This window comes from Geotrypetes seraphini, chromosome 9 (assembly GCF_902459505.1).
Source record: "Geotrypetes seraphini chromosome 9, aGeoSer1.1, whole genome shotgun sequence".
NCBI classification, from domain to species: Eukaryota; Metazoa; Chordata; class Amphibia; order Gymnophiona; family Dermophiidae; genus Geotrypetes; species Geotrypetes seraphini.
The window spans coordinates 117,073,655-117,095,580 of record NC_047092.1 but is presented as its reverse complement, the minus strand read 5'-3'; the positions used below and the strand labels follow the sequence as shown (position 1 = coordinate 117,095,580).

At 44.7% G+C, this 21,926-nt stretch overlaps 1 protein-coding gene across 1 annotated transcript in view; it reads left to right on the top strand.

Moving 5' to 3' along the window:
• SNED1 (sushi, nidogen and EGF like domains 1) overlaps positions 1–21,926 on the top strand; it is a 1,138,259-nt gene that overhangs the window by 596,002 nt on the left and 520,331 nt on the right. Inside the window, exons 14-16 of the mRNA XM_033958723.1 lie at positions 1,840–1,953; positions 9,126–9,299; positions 12,094–12,207. Of these exons, the coding sequence (XP_033814614.1) occupies positions 1,840–1,953; positions 9,126–9,299; positions 12,094–12,207 (402 nt within the window). The remainder of the gene's footprint in view (positions 1–1,839; positions 1,954–9,125; positions 9,300–12,093; positions 12,208–21,926) is intronic.

Below are 21,926 nucleotides of genomic sequence, written 5' to 3'. Positions count from 1 at the left end.
AACATAAGGAAAGAAACAAGGGGGAAATATTATAATAAAATCAAAAGGCAAAAACAAGAAAAGGGTGAGGAAGGAAATACAAGAGGTGTTAGGGTAAAATATTCTTGTTCAGTGATAAAATTATTCATTGTGAGTGAAGAGAGAAAATAAGGCTATAAACAAAATGCCTGTAAAAAATAATAAGCTTTTAATCAAGCCTTAAATGTTAGAAATGAGCTTTCTGCGTGAAGGTAGAAGGGAAGAGAATTCAAAGAATAGGGGCTTGACTGAAAAAGATGAGTTCCTATCGACATTAAGAAATAGCTGCCTAAAAGAAGGAACAGTCAGTAACTGCTAATGTGATGAACAAAGAGTTCTCTGTGGGAAATATTGAACTAAAAAGCTAAACTGGAAAGATGGAAGACCATTGGATAGAATTCAGAAGGAAAGAATATTATATTTAAAAGGGATTCGGTAAAAGACAGGAAGAATTTGCTTTGCTTTTAAAAGAGGTATAACATGGTCAAATTTTATACCTCAGTCCCTGAGTCCCATCCTGATCTCCTTCCCCTGCAATCCTTGAGACCCATGCTTCTTCTATTCTTCCCCCAGTCTCATCTTTCCTATGTTCTTTCACCATTCCCTGCCCCATCCTTCTAATGAACTTTTCCCAAGTTCTTTTTTCTTCTGTCTCCCACCTGTCCCTGTGTCCATATTCTTCTTTGTCTTCCTTCTGAGTCTCTACTTTCCCTCAGATCTCTCTCTCTTGGCCTGACAACCCAGTATTTCAAATCTGAGCCTAGCTAGGATTTCTTCTAAATTCAGGCAAAAGTACCTCTTTCTTCCTGCCATAGAGTGATTGAAACAGGCACTGTTTTCACAGATCCCTGCATAGTTCAAACATTATGTTTTAACCAGGCTAGTCCCACATGATTCAAACAACTGTCGTTTGAATCATGCAAGGCCAGAGACAGTAGACACATCAAATGCAGTCACAGGAAGGAGAAGGCATCTGTATTTGGAGCTGGAGTCAGAACTTGTCAAGGATGAGGTGTCAAGCGATTGCTTGGTAGGGCACTTGCCACTCCATAATGATACTTATGGCTTTCACACAGTATGCACAGTGCTTGGAAATGGTGAAAGTAGCATGGAATGCTGCTACTATTTGGTTTTTTGCCAGGTACTTGTGACTTGGATTGGCCTCCATGGAAACGGAATAGTGGGTTAGATGGATCATTGGTCTGACTCAGTAAGGCTATTCTTATGTTCTTATAAGCTCTGAAGTGGCTGCATTAGGAGACATTGTTCCCCAACTTGATTGGGCTCAAGCTAATTTAAATGATTAGTGGTGAAAGCCCAGGTTTCAAGGAAGACCTGATAATGTCTTCGTTCAACTTTTACTGTCCTAGAGGTTTTCCCATGAGAACCTACATATTTTAGTTATGAAGGACTTTCTGAAGCCAGTGCAACAATGATTTCTTTATCTTCTGCTATTCAACCCTCTGGGATCTATGACATTTCAGTAAGTCATGTTCATGCACTTCTTGCACCAATATAGATGTGACATGCATCAACTGGTTCCTGTATTTGGTGGAAACCAGCCATGGCTGGTGCATGCATTGGGAACCTCCAAATTCCTGCTTGATCCATTTCTGGTACAGCCTTGGCTGTTTAAGAGGTAGTATATCAAATTCAGTAAACAACTAAAAATAAGGGAATCTGAAATGTCTCCTGTGACATCTCCCAATCCTAATTGTGCTCTCCTTTAGTCATTGTATGAATTCTAGGTTCTTACCTGTGCTTGAGACTGATGAGTTGTGTACCATGGAGTATATTTCAGTGTTCCTTTCTCTTGTCTAGCTCCTTCTCCTTGCTTCCCAAATCCTTGTGAAAATGGAGGAACCTGTGAAAACCTTGGCAGAAACTATACCTGCAGCTGTGCTGCTGGTTACACTGGAAATCGCTGCCAATCAGGTAGGAATATTGAGCTCTAAACAATGGTGACATGTACTGTATATACACGGCTATATTGTATTTAGCTCATACTTTTTCAGCAGTAGTCTAAGGTAAGTTACATTCAGGTATAGTAGGTTGTGCTAACACCAGATGTTATGTTGAAATCTACAGTGGTGTTTTCATTCAAAGTATTCTTGTTGCTTAGAAAGAAACTTTGAACTGAATCTGGCACAAATGTTCTATTTATAACAGTGTTCCCTCTAAGGTGAGCACATGAGCGATCGCTCACTATTTTCAGTGGCGTCGCTCATGCTTCTTCTGGTGTCGCTCACTCGAGCGGAGGTGAGAGGAAGCGGCGGCGGTGGCGGTCTGCCCTACTCGCCTAAGATGCAGCAGCGGCGGCTCCTTTCATGATCCTCACAATCAGTGGCGTACTAAGTGGGGGGCGGTCCGCCCCTTGTTCTCATTGGTGTAACGCCGGCCCTGCAGCTCCGGACTTCCCCACACCTGCCCCCCCTTCGGATTGCTATTGTTTTAAATGTTATAGCAGCGGCGCTGTATCCATCAGTGGAGACGTCTAACCTCGGCCTGCCGCGGAACTCTTACTGCAACAGTGACTTCCTGTTCCTGCCTAGACAGGCGGCTGCTGCAGTAAGAGTTCCGGGGCAGGCCGAGGTTAGACGTCTCCACTGATGGATACAGCCCCGCGGCTATAACATTTAAAATAATAGCGATCCGGGGGGGAGGGGGGGGGAGAAGGTACGGGGAAGTCCGGAGTTGCAGGGCCGGCGTTAGAGGGAGTAAGAGTTGATGGTGCCGCAGGGTCCCGCGGGGGGAGGGAAGAAGGAAGAAGAGGAACCGAAGCATGGCAATTTTGGGGGAGCAGGTGTGGGGAAGTCCAGAGCTGCAAGGGAGAGTGTTGCGGTACCCAGCTGGAGGGAGAAGGAAGATGAGGGAGGGAATGAAAGGAGATGCCAGGGCTTGGAGGGAAGGAGGAAGGTATGCCAGACTAAGGGAAAAGGAAGGGGGAGATGTGAGAGCATGGAGGGGGAGGGAAAGATGGAAGAAAAGGAAAGGAGAGAGATGCCAGAGAATCAGGGAAGGGAAGATACCAGACTATGGGGTGCAAAGGAAAGAAAGGAGAAGAGAGAGATGCCAGAGCATAGGGGATGCGGTGGTGACAGAGAGAAAAAAATGGAGAGGTGGCAGAGCTGGCTGGCTTTGGGGGTGGGCAAAATCTGGAAGGCAGTGGGGGGACATAAGAAGGAGGCACTGGGGGCACAAAGGACATGGGAAGGAGGCACTGGGGGCACTATGGACACGGGAAGGAGGCACTGGGGGCACTAAGGACATGGGAAGGAAGGAGGGAGGGAATAGAAAGGGACAATTGTTGGGCCTGAGTGCAGAAAGAAAGAAAGGATACACAGTCAATTAATAGATGTCCCCTTTTGATGAAAAAAATAAATGGTCACGTTACCACTGACTTACTTTCTCTTCAGCAGAGTCAGCATCCGCGCTGAGGTGCAGGAAGGTCCAGCGATGACTCGACTGCTGGCTCTGCTCTGGAAGAAGTAAGTTACGTCAGAGGGGGTGGACCCGCCAGACACAGTCATTGCGGGACTTTGCCGCAACTTCCTGCGTCTGCCGGGTCCACCCCCTCCAACGTAACTTACATCTTCCAGAGCAGAGCCAGCAGACGAGTCATCGCGGGCCCTTCCAGCATGCGGCTGCTGAGTCTGCTCTAGAGCAAGTACGTCAGAGTGGGGTGATTGGCAGCAGGCAGCTGCAATCATCGCGGGACCTTGCTGCATGAAGGGAGAGAAAGGAGCAGGACTGCTGGAATGGAAGAGTGGTGGAGGGAAAGAAAGGGGGCAGGGTGGTATGGAAGGGTGGTGCTGATGGAATTGATGTACAGAGAAAGGGGAGAGACATAAGGGGAAGGATATTGGAGGGAAAGAAAGGGGGAAGATGCTGATTGAAGAGGGGTAGATGGAGGGAGAAAGGGCAGACATTGGATGGTAGTGGGGAGCCTATGTTGGATGGAAGTGCAGATGGGAGAGATAAGGGAGCAAATGCCAGAAGGAAATGGGAGGAGAGAAAGAGGGGAGCAGATGCTGGATGATAAGTGGACAGAGAGGAGAAGGTACTAGATGGAAGGGTTGGAGAAAGAGGGTACATGATGGAAGGAGGGGATAAATAAAAGGAGGACACATGATGGGGAGAAAATGATTGAGTTAGGGAAACACTGGAGGGGTGAGGGAAAGAGGTGGCAAGCTTTAGGTAGACAGTAATAAAGGACATTGATGAGAGGGTAGTAAGAACATAATCTAGACAGATGCAGAAAATAAATTGAAAAGGGAAATGAGGGAAAAAAGGGAAAGGGATTGCAGAGGAGAGGTGTGGGAGAGGGAAGGAGAGGAGAGAGATGCCAGACCATTGGTGGTGAAAGGAGAGATGGAAGGGGGAGGCATACAGTTTCTGGAAGGGGCATAGAAGGAGAGAAGATGCCATATAGGGGAAGAGAGACGGCAGATAGTGGATGGAAGGAAGAGAGTTACAAGAAGATGAGGAAAGCAGAAACTACAGAAGACAAAGGTAGAAAAAAATTTCTATTTATTTATTGCTTTAAGAGACATGTGTCACTGTTTCTGTGAAGCATTGTATGCAGAGTCCAGCTTCTTGCTGGTTCAATTTAACCTTTGTCTATGTATTTTTATTTTATCCCCTCTTTTACAAAACTGTGAAGCGTTTTTTAGCACCAGCCGTGGTGGTAGCAGCTCTGATGCTCAGAATTCTATGAGCATCAGAGCTGTTACCTCCATAGCTAAAATCCACACTACAGTTTTGTAAAAGAGGGAGGGGTTAGTTTGTGATTACATATTCCATACTAGGTGAAGGTGTGTTCTGTGTGTTCGAAAGACATAGTTTTCTGTTAGGATTGACGGTGTAGGATTGATCTGTGCTGGTCTGGCTTGTTTAGTTTTACAATGGGTGTATTGATGTACTGTTCACTGCAATATGTAAGATGCTGCCTTTTCCTAGGTACTCATGTGTGACATGTGGCTTGTTACTAAAAATCATGTTTTTCGTACAGATGGGGGGGGTGCCAAAAATGATAGGCCCCGGGTGTTACATATGCAAGGTACGCCACTGTATGTAAAGATACCAGAAAGCTGGCGAAGCAAAAACTTTAAGTAAATTGTTATTCTTCTAAGTTTTGAGTATTTAACCTTCCCACAATCTCATGGGCACTCGTTTCAAGTTTATTGAGATTTTGATTTAAACGCAATATCAAATATTTTCAATGTGTATAACAAAAATAAATTTTGGGAAATAAATAAAACCATTTGAACAATAAACATACAAACATATCCATAGATGATTAAAAATACATAAGGAGTACAAGGATAAACTACATTTGTTTAAAAATGCGTCCTCCGTGCCTGCTCATAAATTTGTGGAATATGTAACTTGTCGCTCATGCATATTTTTTTTTGCACACACCTCATCAATCCTTAGAGGGAACATTGTTCTAGACCCTTGACAAAGGTGGACTATGCTGAAACAAGGCTGTGTCAGGTCACTGAGATTTCCCAGATATTATCTACAATAAAATATTAATAACCATGAAATTCTTTGTTCCCCTCCTGGTCATCACTTTTCTTTGTGTTTCTTCTACTCTGGAGGCAACATGTCAATCTGATAGGAGTTCTGGTAATAACTAATGCTAATTGCAATATACGTTGGTTATGATATGGACTGTAGATCATTCATTACCATCAATGCTAGGAATGCAGGAGTAGCCTAATGGTTACTGAGTTTACCTGTTTGTAATATGCAAACCACTTTGGTTGTACCGCAGAAAAGCAGAATATCAGGAATCTAATACACATAAATAATATGTAAATTGGCTTTCTGAAAATTGCCCTGTCCTTACCTAGCTAAAAGTGCACATAGGGGATTAACACCGTGCTTTTATGTTTATGCTTATGGCTAGTAGGAAAAAGGAGGTATTGATGCCCCTTTATAAGACTTTGGTAAGACCTCATTTAGAATATTGTGTATAATTCTGAAGGCCGCACCTTCAAAAAGATATAAAAAGAATGGAGTCGGTCCAGAGGAAGACAACTAAAATGGTAAGCGGTCTTCATCATAAGGCATATGGGGACAGACTTAAAGATCTCAATCTGTATACTTTGGAGGAAAGGCGGGAGAGGGGAGATATGATAGAGACGTTTAAATACCTACATAATGTAAATGCGCATGAGTCGAGTCTCTTTAATTTGAAAGGAAACTCTGCAATGAGAGGGCATAGGATGAAGTTAAAAGGTGATAGGCTCTGGAGTAATCTAAGGAAATACTTTTTCACAGAAAGGTTGGTAGATGCATGGAACAGTCTCCCAGAAGCGGTGTCTGAATTCAAAAGGGCCTGGGATAGGCACGTGGGACCACTTGGAGAGAAAGAGATAATGGTTACTGTGGATGGGCCATTTGGCCTTTATCTGCCATCATGTTTCTATGTTTCTCCTGCATATCACTGACCTAAGCGATTTACAGTGCAACAATTGATTAAAGAAAGGAACTCCATTGAAGATAGGAAAGATAGAGATAAGATATGTATATCCTAACCAGTATTCAATGAGGATGAAACCAAATTATAAATTTAAAAGATTAAGAAATTAAAATTAATTAATTAAAAAAATAATAATAAATTTAATTAATTAATTAAATTAAATAAATCCCAGTCATCCTAGGTCCTGTCCAGTCAGATTCTCTAGTACAGTGGAGACAAAGTGACTCCTCGATGCAATTTCTTGAGGGTTGGGCTTAGATCAGGGTTGAGAAATTGCACACATGGATTGAGTTTTCAGATTTACACAAGGTATGTTGTATGAAAAAATGTATGTAAAAAAAAGCAAATGAAAATCTCTGTGAGTACATTTTTCCAGGGAAGTTTTCAATAGAAAGTATACTTATGCTTTTCTTTGAAAACTGAAACTAAGCTTTAGATCAGTGTATTGCAAACTGTGTGCCGCAACACACTAGTGTTCCTCCTGAGATTCCAAGTGTGCCGCGGCTCAAAGAGGAGGAAGAAAAGCGATGGCCAGCTGACTTGCCTCTCGTTGCGTATCTCCCTGGACTCCTGCCTTCCACGTCTTCTCCGCACCCCTGGAACAGCAGCAGCTCAGTGTGCTTTTAACTTGGCCACAGAGCTGCCGCAAGGATTAATTTAGACACGGATTTCATTAACAGCCTCGGAGCCTTTGCTAGGCCGACCCATTTCAATGATGCCTCTAGACAGGTGAAGTACTGCTTGGCAGGGGAGGAGGGAAAGGAAGGGAGAAGGGGTACTGCTTGACAGGGGGAAGGGGGAGGATGAATGGAGAAGGGGTGCTGCTGGACATGGGAGAGGAAGAGGTGCTGCTGGACAGGAGGCAGGGAAAGGGACAGAAGAGGTGCTGCTGAACCTGGCAGAAGGGGAGGGAAAAGAAAGCTACTACACACTGGAGGGGAGGGTGAGATGGTGGATGGGGAGAGAGCATATTAGCTGTGAGTAGGTTTGGGGGGAGAGAAGGAAGGAAAATTGTTATAGGAGGTGTGAGAGTGATGAGAGAGGGAGAAAAGGACAAGGGGTGGAGGAGAGGGAGGAATGGTGCTTGGGAAGAGAACATGGCTTGGGGAGTGGGAAAGAAGGATGTCTCGAGGGAAGAGGCAAGGAGAGAGAGAGAAAAAAAGTATGGAAAAGGCAGAAAGGGTTGAACTCATGGAGAGGGCAAGATGGATGGGGAAGACAGAAAGGAAGGAAGGAGAAATGTCACACTCGGGGGGAAGGGGGAGAGGGCAGAGAGTTGGACCCATGGTGGGAGAGAGAGATGGTGGTTAGAAGAGGGAAGGAGGACCAGAGGAGAAGCATGCAGGAGGAAGAGAGAAAAAAATGTTAGACTGGTAGAAAGGAGGGAGACATGTTGGACTGGGAGGGGTCCAGAAAGGAGGAAGGGAAGGGATATGGACTGCAGGGGGCAGAAAGGAGGAAGGGGGGAGGTGAGATGACTAAAGGAAGGGAGAGATATCAGACCAGTGAAGGAGGGGAGTCTGCTAGTGCTATAGAAATAATAGTAGTAGTAGTAGTAGTAGTTGTTGTAGTAGAGAGATGCCAGATCATGGGAAGGAGAGGAGAGAGATGCCAGACTGTGAAGGGGGAAAGGATGGAGAGAGATTTCGGACCACGGGGGGGGGGGAGTAGGGTAGGAGAACGATGTCATACCATGGAAATAGGGAAGGAAGGAGAGAGAGATAGGAAGGGAAGGTAAGACATGGAAAAGTAGATTTTGAGAAGAAATCAGACAAATTGAAAAATGTTAACTTAATGCCAAAGATGGATGCAAGACAGAAAGTGAAGATGGAGAGAAAAATAGTCAATGGATAAGAAGGCACTGGAACCATAGTTAAAAGCCACAGAAAAATAAAGTCACCAGACAACAAAGGTAGGGGAAATTATTTTATTTTCAATTGAAATGTATCAGTTTTGAGAATTTATATCTGCTGTGTATATTGTGTGTATATGAAAAATGAATGGAAAAAATTGCATTACAATTAGTAAAGGGGTGGGATTATGGGAAGAGCTTAGGTGGGTCTAGGGTGGAGCTTGGGGGGTCTGTGATTGGGGGTACTCAGTTGATATTTGTTAGACTTCCCTGCTGGCACGCCTTACTGGCATTTCAGGTCCTGTCTGGAGGGCCTCTGCGCATGCGTGGATGTCATTGTGATGATGTCACGCATGTGCATAATGTCATCACGGTGACACCCATGCACTTCTGGGTGCCTCGAGCCATACCCACTACCTTTAGTGTGCCCCGGCTCGATAAAGTTTGAGAGACACTGCTTTAAAGTATCCATAGAGTTTACCCTTGCAGTGGCTTAGAGGTAAAAGTATCTGGGGTTTTTTGTTTTACAGTAAACTGTGCCAGACGAGAAGATCAGATTGACTTTAGTTACCCAGCCTCTGAGCTCATATTTCCTCCCTCTCTTCATTACTCTTACATGTTCCGTGTTTTATATATGTTGATGATTTATGTATGTTGATGTTTTTAATGTTTCTTTTTAGCTTTGTGATCTGCTTAGATCTCTAGTCTGGAGTAGTGGAATAAAAATGTAATTAAATTAAACGTTTCCATCTTCTTTCCCTGTAGAGATAGACTGTGGAATTCCTGAGGAAGTAAAACATTCACAAGTTATATTCAGCTCCACAAAGCTGGGGTCACTGGCAATGTACCAGTGCAACAAGGGATATATGTTGAATTCCCAAAATAACCCAAGGTTTTGCAGAGAGCATGGGGTGTGGAGTGAATCTCCAGTGTGTGAAGGTAAATATCATAGGAAAATAAACTTTCTTCCAAAGTAAGAATGCCAGACCTTCCTATAATACTTCACTTTCTCTTTCCTTTGCCCCAATGCACAAAAGGTTTCCTTGCATGTAAGACTGGTTTTAATCACTTGCAAGGCAACTCTCCTACTTATAAGGGTTCTCTGTTGCTGCCACTCCCTCCTGCCTACAGGCCTGCCTCTTCAAAATGGTGGGCCTTCCCAGTACATCCTGGGATGCACTGGGAGGGACCCAAGGCCTTGATTAGGAAGGCTTACCATAGACATCAATGGAAAATGTTACACAAAGATGTAAGCCTGTCAAACTCTTTCAGGTCAATATTCAGAAAAACATTTAGGGATAATGAGAAATCTAGATATTTCAAATTATTCCTTTATTCAATAGCACAATAGATACAGCCAATAGTACCATAGAATCTGCCAGTATGAATTATACATACAAGAATAAACATACTTATATGTAGAAGTGCTGAATATCAGGCTATGGAGGCAATTCTGCTACCGGGCTCCTCCATTTAGGTGCTCTATGGGCGTGCAGTAGGAGCTCATAATCAAAACTTAAACACATGTAAAAACCCACCCAAGTCGGCACTTGGACAACCTAAAAGACAGCTCCAAGTGTTGATAATCAAACCAACTTTCTGGATGTGTCATGGGACATTTTATGCCTCTTAATGCTGCTGTGCGCCCAGAACTGAAAGGGGCATATCTGGAGGATTGGTTAGGGTGGGAAGGGGGCAGGGATGGGGACCGACCTAGACTTAGCATCCTGCAGGGATAATCAAATTTTTTACTAGACATCCTGGATGAATCTTAAATGTTATGAGTTAGATGATATAGAAACAGGTATAAGTGCCAAAAAGGTATCAAAAGCAACCAGATAACCACTGCAGAGACAAAGTAAAGACCCCCTTACACTCCCCTAGTGTTTACTGACCCCCTTCACATCCCCACAAAGATCAGAATAAAAAAGTAAATACCTGTCTCCAGAACATCAGCACCTGGTATAGGAAAGCCTAGTAGAACTGCACACAGGTGTCTTTATAATGGAACATGTGTGCCCACCAAGCCCCCCCAAATCCTACTCTACTGCCACCTGCAGCTATAAGGGCTATTGGGGTTGTAGACAGGTAGGTATAGTAGGTTTTGGGGGTGTTTGGGGGGCTCACCATAACTTATAAAGGAGTTCTGGTAAGATATTTATCTGGTACCCTTTTTGTGAAATTCACAGCAGTGCCCTCTAAGGTGCCCCACTGCTCTGTTGCCATGTCTGGGTGGCCAGTCCAAATGGTCTTGTTCTGGGTGTTTGATATTTGGACAAAATTTTGGTGGAAAATATGGTATAAAACTTAGATGTCCTGGTAGTCTAGATGAACAATAGCCTGGACATTCAGATAAGACAATTTTTGAAAAAATATTCTAGATGTATTTTTCAAAAATGGGAATTTACCCACTACCAACTTTGGGCGTTTAGCACCATAAGCCCAAATCGGACTTAGACGTATGTTTCGATTATGCCTCTCTTATTTTATGGCTTTAGACTTGGTGGGGATGGGCGGACCCGCTATGCCTAAGGCCTGATTGGTCCAGGCTTCTAGAGCCTGGGCCAATCAAGCCTTAGGCTTCGCGGGATGGGCTGGGAAGGGGCGGACCCACCTCATTTCGACGAGGCGGGCCTGCCGGCTGGATGGTACCAAGACCCGGCTGGCCGGCCAACAATTAAAGGTTAGTTTGGGGGGAGGTTAGTTGGGGGGAAAGTTAGGGGTGGTCATTGGTGGGTGTTAGCGCGGGGGGCATCCGAAGGGGGGCATCTTCCGTCAGGAGGGATTGGGCACCCTCCTGCCGGTGATCGGTAGTGTCGGTGGGGGGGGGAGAGAAAATTTAAAAAACTCTGTGGAGTGACGATGTTCCCAAATGGACTTTATTTGAAAGTATCAAAGTTCCAAAGGTACACTAAAATCATCCACATAAAATAATTCCATCCACATAAAAGTGAATCATCCACAAAAGAGCCTTAAAGGACCTAATCCGCTAGGGATACAGGACCCAACACGGTTTCGACAAAAAGTCTTCTTCAGGGGTCCCTGGGGGTCCTATAAAGGTGAGTACGTGGGAAACAATTGTGTGGTGAGCTGGAAGTGAGACACTGCTTGCATTTGCAATAGAAAGCGGGGGGGGGGGGGGGGAAGAGGGCAGCATTCCGGCAGGAGGGGTTGGGCACCCTTCTGCCGGCAATCAGACAGGTGGCCACTATACTTATCGCGTTAGGGAGATCCCTTGCCGCGATAAGTGTAGTGGCTGTGTCTACTCTAACCTGATTCTGTAACCGCCGTCTGTAACATGGACGCCAGTTACAGAATCGGGGTTAGTGTGGCCCGATTCTGTATTGGTCGCCCCTCCTGGGCCGTCTTATACAGAATCTAGGCCTAAATGTCCTGGTTTAACACTGGCGGTAGACATCAACAACACTGCTGGCTGAATATTGAGATGTTTAATTCCAGTTTCTCCAATCTATCTATAATGGACTTTATACACAGAATGCCCCCAAATGCAAAAAAAGAAAAAAAAAATATGTATATATTCAGCATAGGGCTGAATGTGTAACTGTTGTTGCTAGAGCTTTTTCCTAGCTTTGGCAAATCCCACTCTCCCCCACTTATTTTAAAATGTATGGGAAATGGGCACACAAAAAATGTGATTTTTACACAATTTTGCCAAAAATGTACATAAAACAATATCTTCACTTTCTCCCTTATATTTTTAATATGTCTGCAGAGACTGATGAGTGCAGTTCACAACCATGTCATAATGGAGGCTCATGTAAGGACCTCATGGCAGCATTCCTGTGCGTGTGTGAGTTGGGATACACAGGGCACCACTGTGAGTTGGGTAAGAAAGAAAGCAAGACACGGAGGCTCCAAGAAAACTTCTGGCAGTTCAAAATTCTATGTCACAGAGAGAGGAGAAATAAAGAGCTGGTAGTTTGAAAATGAGTAGGCAAAGCAAGGCTGAGAAGGAGTTGTGGCATCAGAGTTGCCAATCACTGCCAAATGACCCAGTTCAGAGAGGCAGACTTTTTGCCAGTTCTGGGTTTTTTGAATATACATCCCAGTGCACTGTGAGATTTATTTTTTAACTCTTCATTTATCAAGAAAAAAGACAATGAATATCACACATTTATAGTTACAATATAACTGACCAGTACATACACAAGAAATGCTAACCAACAGGTTTCAACAATCAAGTGCCCCTCTCCTGTCATACCCCATCTTTTACAAAGGCGCACTAGCATTTTTAGCGCCATCCATGGCGGTAACAGCTCGGATGCTCATAGGCTTTGTAAAGGAGGGGGGATAGTGAGACAGAAGGTAAATATATATTTCTCTTGTGAACCATTGCACTATTTATGTTTAGGGCTTTTTGATTTTTGGTTATAACTGGAAACGCAGATAAAACATCCCTGATGGGGAATTTTAGGTTTCTAGTTATCACTGAAACCCCCCAAAATGGTCAGTTCAGGGTCACTCCAGTAAGATTATTCTGCAGCTGCAGTCACTAAGATCAGAATAAATGGTTAATGGTTAATGTCATAAGAGTGAAGGGAGAGAAACATAGAAATATGACTGCAGATAAAGGCTAAATGGCCCATCCTCAGCATCCGCTATCTCCTCTTTTCCCTTGGAAGTACACCATCTGGTTGTATCGCTTTATCTGCCCTTAATATAGTGAGCTCCTCGCGAACACAATCCTCTGAAATTTGATCAGGGTCTGCCACATCTCCAGCACTGGCCAAGTGGGAGAAGGGGCCTGGGAGCTGATTCTGGGGCTTGGTGGGCAGATGCTAAGGAGTAGAAGGGGCTGATGCTAAAGGAGTTGGTGCTAGCGGGAAGCTGTTCCTAGGGTTAGAGAAAGGGCAGCTGATGGTAGGAGTAAGCTGGTGGTGGGGCTGATGGTGTTGCTGATGCTATAGTGGGAGAGGAGGGGCTAGTGCTGTAAATGGGAAGATTAGATATTTACCTTGATAACCTTCTTTCTAGTAAATAGGAACTAGAGAATGACACGAGGAAAAAATCTGTCCCTGTCACTGCCCCGTCCCCGGCCCACCGTCCCCTTCACCGCCCCGTCACCGCCCCATCATCATCACCGCCATCCCCTTCACCGCCCCATCACTATCACTATCACTGCCATCCCATTCACCGCTCCATCACCATCCCCGCAGCATCCATATACGCCTCAGTACTGCAATATTTAGCTTATTCCTTCCTTATACATCAAAGTTCTGGCTGCTGAACTAGAGAAAGAGATGTTCAGCTGGCAAGACTTTGTTTATAAATTTTTATCAACACAACTAATATACTACTTTATCTTAAAGCAAAAACAAAAAAAAGAAAAAGAAAATAAATAGAATTTTTTTTTTCTACCTTTGTTGCCTGGTTTCTGCTTTTCTCATCTTCTCATTCAGATCCTTCCATCCACTGTGTGTCTTCTCTCTGTGTCTTCCATTTGCTCTGTTACTGTGCTTCTCCCTTCACCCCCCCCCTCCCCTCCAATTGGTCTGGCACCCATCTTCTTCCCTACGCTCCTCCATAGTCTGGCATCTGTCTTCTTCCCTTCCAGCATCTTCTCCCCACTCTGTCTTCCACATTTCCCTTCAGGGTCTGTTCCTCTCCACCCTCCTTCAATGTCTGTTCTATTCCTTTCCACGACCACCCTTCCCTCCCTCTTTCACCATCTGTTCCTTTCTACTACCCTTCAGCTCCTCTCGCGCGGCCTATCTATCTACCTCCCTCACTCTTACTTTCGTGGCACGTTACAATGTAAGCTCGGTCCCCAAACAATCTCGCTTCTGTGTTCCTATTTTCCCCATTTCTAATATCTCCCTGGCATTGCCCCCCCCCCTGTGTCCATATACCATCCCCATGGCATGTATGTCCCCTTTATGTCTCTGTCCCTATGCCTCTATGCAGATAATTTCCCCTCTGTTTCTGTTACCTTCCTGTGTCCAGATTTTCCCTCTCTTTCTCTTCCATACCATGTGTCTCTTCTCTTCAACCCCATCTAGCTTCTTTCCCTCTTTCTTACCCCCCCCCCTGCTTCCAGTATCTGGCTCACCTGCCTGTACTCCCCTTTCTTTCCTGCTGTGGGTTTCTTTCTCTCCCTCTTCATCTTCTTGGCCCAGAATCTCTTTCCCTTTCACTCCCTCCTTCCTAGTGTGAGCCAGGAACAGCAGCCCCCTCCCGCCCAATTGCAGCGTTCCATCAGCTCCCTCCCTCCATCTCACCTTAGATGCTGAATTTGCCGGCTTTCTTTTTCGCCCAGCCGCACGCATTCAAAAAGCCGCGCACATGCGGCTGCTCAGTTGTTCAATCTACTCCTCTGACACAACCGGAAACAGGAATGTCTGTTCTATTCCTTTCCACCACCACCCTTCCCTCCCTCCTTCACCATCTGTTCCTTTCTACCACCCTTCAGCTCCTCTCGCGCGGCCTATCTATCTACCTCCCTCACTCTTACTTTCGTGGCATGTTACAATGTAATTTGTGCAAGCCACTGGAGCCTGCGAGCTCAGTCCCCAAACAATCTCACTTCTGTGTTCCTATTTTCCCCATTTCTAATATCTCCCTGGCATTGCTCCCCCCCCCCGTGTCCATATACCATCCCCATGGCATCCCCATGGCATGGCCCGATTGCAGCGTTCCATCAGCTCCCTCCCTCCATCTCACCTTAGATGCCGAATTTGCTGGCTTTCTTTTTCGCCCAGCCGCACGCGTTCAAAAAGCCGCGCACGTGCAGCTGCTCAGTTGTTCAATCTTCTCCTCTGACGCAACCGGAAACAGGAAGTTGCAGCAGAGGAGAAGATTGAACAATCGAGCAGCCATGCGTGTGGCTGGGCGAAAAAGAAAGCCGACAAACTCTGCATCTAAGGTGAGGTGGAGGGAGGGAGATGGTGGAATGCTGCGATCGGGCAGGTGGGGGCTGCTGGACCGCACGATACTTGATTGCCTTACTGCAGAGACAAGACCATTCACTGCTCCATGGGGCGGCGAATGGCCTTGTCCCCGTCCCCGCAGTGATCACTATTTTTTCTTTCCCCGTTTCGGTGGGTTACCCGCGGCTAGCCGCGGGTAACAACCACTGTGTCATTCTCTTATAGGAACATCAGTCTTGAATCTGTGGGTTGTGAACCTCTGCGAGATCCTGTTTAGAGAGCCTCATTTACATTTTTTTATTCTACCTCCCATCACTGTTGGCTTTCCTGTAATTCCTCAGCTTATATCAAAGCAGATTGGCAGCTCTAAAAAAGAAACATAACAGGGAGAGGTATGAGGACTCTCCCTAAGAAACAAGTCTGTTATGCTCATATCAGAACATTTAACACAAAATATTCATAAACCATATGTAACCATAACGAGGTGGAATGATTAAACCACCTACCTGAGTACAACCTGCACTAACAGTCTTAGGGCTAGATTCACAAACCTGCCTGATCGGGCCCGATCCGGGCAGGTCTGATGAATTCTCAAAAAGCCAATATGCAGATGGGGCTCTAGCGATCCTAGCTCATGCGCAGACCATCTGTTGCATGCGTGGATTGGAGGATGGTCGGCAGAGAGGTAAGTGAATCGGGCTGGAGTTGCTAAGGGGTCACAAATTGATCGGTACACGATCGGTTTGCTTTGTGAATCTATCCCTTAGAGTTCTGAAAGATAACCCCTGATCTCTTCAAAATAGAAATGGTCTCCCCTATCCTTGACCTTGCTGGACAGAGGAAAGAAACAAGTATCTGGTAATATTGACATGTCTGAGGCTAATGAACATATGCCAGGACGGGTTTCAAGACTGATGTTCCTATCTACTAGAAATAAAATTATCAAGGCAAGTACATAATCTTCCCTTCTAGTGCAATAGGTATGTCAATGTGGACAGCAGGTTTGGAGTTGCTGCTCATTCCAGGAACATTACAGAGGTATGGGGGAAGGGAAGCGTCATGCACACACAGCAATGGGAAGGGATAGGGAAGGAGCAATGGGGGAAGCCGAGAGGAGGACAGGTGCCTGCACCCTAACAAAGATGGCACTCCCCCCCCCCCAATTTTCCCATAGACTGTAACAGTCTGTACTCACTGTGCTGTAAAGGTGCCTCAGCTTGCCTCAGCTCATGTGTGTAACTAGACCTTGGAGAAGGATACTGCTCAGCTCCCAAACACTGAAATATTTGGGCTGCCAGCCAGAGTGAGACTAAGCTGGACCTCTACTCCCACTAAACCGCACATGCGAAGGGGGGAACCAGCACCCTGAAAGTTCCCCACAAGGACTGGTACCAAATCAACCTGCACTCAAGCTCTTGAAAACATCAGGGGGCAAGCTAGTTTCAAGGAGAATGGTCCCCAAGCTTCTAAATTTTTAAGCAGGCTGGCTAATACCACAGAGGGACTGGCCTGCCAGCTGCAGACCCCAAGTCTGCTTCTTTTCCCAATCAGAGTTACTGCAGAAATACTGGGAAATCTGGAACACCAACAGTCTCCAAAATATGAAGAAAAAAACAGAAGTGCAAGTGTGCAGAAGTTCTTTCTAAATCCTGGTGCCTGTGGCTCAGGGTGACTAAAGTAGGGAAAATCCTGTTATAAATCCTGTGTTTTAGGGTAGCCACTGATTTGTTATAGAATCTGCATTTCTGTTTAAAATGCTGTGTTTTAGGTGGTATAGAGCCTATATTTCTGACTTACTAGTTTTTAGCCATTGTGTCTGATTAGGTGGAGAAGGGAGGGGCTCTGTTTTACTTCTAAGATTAACTGCATTATCTTTGGGACATTGCTGTGAACAAGGCTGCCCTGTGAACTTCAATAAGATAAGTTGCTCAACATTTCATATTCTGCTCTTTTCACTGGTTTTCAGCATTATATCTGCTTAATTTCTCTTCTCCTCCCTGTTTCTTATTGAAAAAAAACAAAAAAGCACAAAAAAAACCCTTCTCTTTCCTCTGTTAAATCTTATTTCCTCTTCCTCTTCATAGGAATAAGGGTAAGACTTATAGTCCCACCATTTATAGAGACCCAAATAATCAGGACTACTCAAATCAAGTCACTTTACAACCAATCAAGATGACCTTTATTCTTTGCAATCACTGTGGCGCTTTAATTCCAAGACATACTATTTGGAGGCTTAAGGCTTGCCCCATCTGTCTTCAACTTGCTAGTATTAAGGAGGAGCTCTGCAAACTTAAACAGGAATTGAATACAATTAAAGCAGCTTCCATCACTCCACAAAATCATACCAACTTACCACCTCTACCTCAAAGAATAAAACAGCCCAGGAATAAATGGGTCACAGTAGGCTCAGGAAGACTGCGACATGTAACACAGAAACATCCACCTTCACAAATATTACCTCTACAGAATTCCTTCGCTCCACTAGTGCACTGCGATACTCAAGAAAACAGAAGGGAGGTGGGACTGGAACCAATGAAGGTAACTCAAGAGAGCAAGCACACCCTAAGCACAAATAAAAAGGCCCAAAACAGAAAACTATTACTGTTGGGGGATTCCATCATCAGAGGCATTAACCTTGGAACACAAGGCGATGAGACCAAAATAGTGAAATGTCTTCCAGGATCCTCAGCTACCAGGAGTTCCAGGCAAATACAGACTATAATTAAGGAAGAAACTAAGGATTTTAACACTGATGTTGTCATCCATCTGGGAACAAATGACCTGGCCAACAACTCCACACTTGCAGCACAGAAAGCTTTTCGGGAGCTTGGTGAGGGCGTGAAACCTTTTGTAAACACTTTAGCTTTTTCTGAAATACTGCCTGCATATGGAAAGGGAGAGCAAAGAGTGAAAAACACAGAGGACTTTAATAGATGGCTCAAAGCCTGGTGTCATCAAGAAGGCTTCAGGTACATAGGAGGATGGGGAAATACATGGAAGGACAAGAAGCTATATTGCACTGATGGGCTACATATTACTACAGCAGGAAAAAGAAACCTTGCAGAGAAATTTAGACAATATTTTTCTAGGCATTTAAACTAGAAGGTGGGGGTGGTGTATGTACGAAGGACAATTATAGAGACCACCCCCGGCAAAAGAAAAGATGTGATAGTAGTAAAGACTGCAGCATAAGCAATATCAGCAACTCATTTCTTAGTATTGCAACGGAAAGTGAAATGAAACAAAAATCCATACGAAAAAGGAGATTATGGCTGAAAAATAGTTGGAAAGCGATGACCACAAATGCTCACAGTCTAAGCAATAAAGTTCATGATCTGCAAGCCCTGATGTTAGAGGCAGATCTAGATATTGTCGCTATCACAGAGACATGGTTCAGTGAATCACATGGATGGGATGCAAACATACTGGGATATAATCTTTTTAGGAAGGACAGAGATGGTCAAAAAGGTGGAGGAGTAGCTCTCTATGTAAAGATCAATATCCAAGCGACCGAAATGCAAGGGACCTGGGGAGAGGAAGAAGCGATATGGATTGCTCTGAAAAGAGAAGATGGAACTTCTATCTATGTGGGTGTAGTCTACAGACCTTCGACTCAATCGCAGCAAATTGATAAGGATCTGATTGTGGATATCCAAAAGTTTGGAAGGAAAGAGGTGGTTCTGCTGTTGGGAGATTTCAACCTGCCGGATGCGGACTGGAATGTTCTGTCTGCAAAATCGGAAAGAAGTAGGGAGATTGTGGATGCCTTTCAAGAGGCTCTGCTCAGACATATGATGACGGAACCTACAAGGGAAAAAGCGATATTGGATCTGGTCCTCACAAATGGAGAGAGTATCTCTAATGTTCGAGTGGGTGCTCACCTGGGAAGTAGCGATCATCAAACGGTTTGGTTTGATATAACGACTAAAGTGGAGAGCGGCCGCACGATACTTAAAGTCCTAGATTTCAAATGTACGGACTTTAATACTATGGGAGAGTACCTGAAGAAAGAGCTGTTAGGATGGGAGGACATAAGAGAAGTGGAAAGACAGTGGGCTAACCTGAAAGGAGTGATAAAAATGGCTACGGACCTTTATGTGAAGAAAATCAATAGAAACAAGAGAAAAAGGAAGCCGATATGGTCTCCAACCTAGTGGCTGAGAACATAAAGGCGAAAGAGTTGGCGTTCGTGAAATATAAAAAAAACCAAGAAGAGGAGAGCAGAAAGGACTACAGGGTGAAACTGAAAGAAGCCAAGAGAGAGATACGTCTGGCGAAAGCACAGGTGGAAGAACAAATGGCTAAAAATGTAAAAAAGGGAGACAAAAATTTTTTCAGATATATTAATGAAAGGAGGAAGATGAAAAATGGAATTGCTAGGCTAAAAGATGCTGGGAACCAATATGTGGAAAGTGATGAGGAGAAAGCGAATGTGCTAAACAAATACTTCTGCTCTGTGTTCATAGAAGAAAATCCTGGAGAAGGACCGAGATTGTCTAGCAAAGTTACACGGGAAAATGGAGTAGATTCTGCGTCGTTCACGGAGGAGGGTGTTTATGAGCAACTTGAAAAACTGAAGGTGGACAAAGCAATGGGACCAGACGGGATCCATCCCAGGATACTAAGGGAGCTCAGAGAGGTTCTGGCGAGTCCTATTAAAGACTTGTTCAACAAATCTCTGGAGACGGGAGTGATTCCTGGGGATTGGAGGAGAGCGGATGTGGTCCCTATTCATAAAAGTGGTCACAGGGATGAAGCAGGAAACTACAGGCCGGTGAGCCTCACTTCAGTTGTTGGAAAAATAATGGAAGTTTTGCTGAAAGAAAGGATAGTGTACTTCCTTGAATCTACTGAGTTACAGGATCCGAGGCAACATGGCTTTACAAAAAGTAAATCATGCTAAACGAACCTGATTTAATTTTTTGATTGGGTGACCAGAGAGCTGGATCGAGGACATGTGCTAGATGTAATTTACTTGGATTTCAGCAAAGCCTTTGATACAGTTCCTCATAGGAGGCTGTTGAACAAACTTGAAGGGCTGAAGTTAGGACCCAAAGTGGTGAACTGGGTCAGAAACTGGCTGTCGGACAGACGTCAGAGGGTGATGGTTAATGGAAGTCGCTCGAAGGAAGGAAAGGTGAGTAGTGGAGTCCTTCAGGGATCAGTGCTGGGGCCAATCCTGTTCAATATGTTTGTGAGTGACATTGCTGAAGGGATAGAAGGAAAAGTGTGCCTTTTTGCAGATGATAACAAGATTTGTAACAGAGCAGACACCGAAGAGGGAGTGGAAAATATGAAAAAGGATCTGCAAAAGTTAGAGGAATGGTCTAATGCCTGGCAACTAAAATTCAATGCAAAGAAATGCAGAGTAATGCATTTCGGGATTAATAATAGGAAGGAACCGTATATGCTGGGAGGAGAGAAGCTGATATGCACGGACGGGGAGAGGGACCTTGGGATGATAGTGTCCGAAGATCTAAAGGTGAAAAAGCAGTGTGACAAGGCAGTGGCTGCTGCCAGAAGGATGCTGGGCTGTATAAAGAGAGGCGTAGTCAGTAGAAGGAAGAAGGTGTTGATGCCCCTGTACAGGTCATTGGTAAGGCCCCACTTGGAGTATTGTGTTCAATTTTGGAGACCGTATCTGGCGAAGGACATAAGAAGACTTGAGGCGGTCCAGAGGAGGGCGACGAAAATGATAGGAGGCTTGCGCCAGAAGACATATGAGGAGAGACTGGAAGCCCTGAATATGTATACCCTAGAGGAAAGGAGAGACAGGGGAGATATGATTCAGACGTTCAAATACTTGAAGGGTATTAACATAGAACAAAATCTTTTTCAGAGAAAGGAAAATGGTAAAACCAGAGGACATAATTTGAGGTTGAGGGGTGGTAGATTCAAAGGCAATGTTAGGAAATTCTACTTTACGGAGAGGGTGGTGGATGCCTGGAATGCGCTCCTGAGAGAGGTGGTGGAGAGTAAAACTGTGACTGAGTTCAAAGAAGCGTGGGATAAACACAAAGGATCTAGAATCAAAAAATAAGATTAAATATTGAACTAAGGCCAGTACTGGGCAGACTTGCACGGTCTATGTCTGTATATGGCTGTTTGGTGGAGGATGGGCTGGAGAGGGCTTTAATGGCTGGGAGGGTGTAGATGGGCTAGAGTAAGTCTTAACAGAGATTTCGGCAGTTGGAACCCAAGCACAGTACAGGGTAAAGCTTTGGATTCTTGCCCAGAAATAGCTAAGAAGAAAAAATTTAAATTGAATCAGGTTGGGCAGACTGGATGGACCATTCGGGTCTTTATCTGCCGTCATCTACTATGTTACTATGTTACTATGTTGGACCTTCAAGCCATAGAGCCTGTACCAATCGATGAATCAGACTTGGGCAGATACAAGAAAGGACTAGACGTATGGAGGTCTATTTTGGATCTCAAGTCTTTCGCTGCTGATCTGAAAATTCCACGTTTCCACATACAAGCTGGTTTTCTCATTCAGGAGAGTGGTCATTGTCTTCAGAGGCCTTTCAAAGCATTGTGCGATGCTAGAGTCATCCAACATTTGATTTGATGGCCACGGCCATGAACAAGAAAATGAATTGATTTTAGAGCCACAGTTGTGAGCCCGGAAGCACCAGACTGAATGCCTTAGTTCAACTGTGGCCAGAAAGGGAACTAG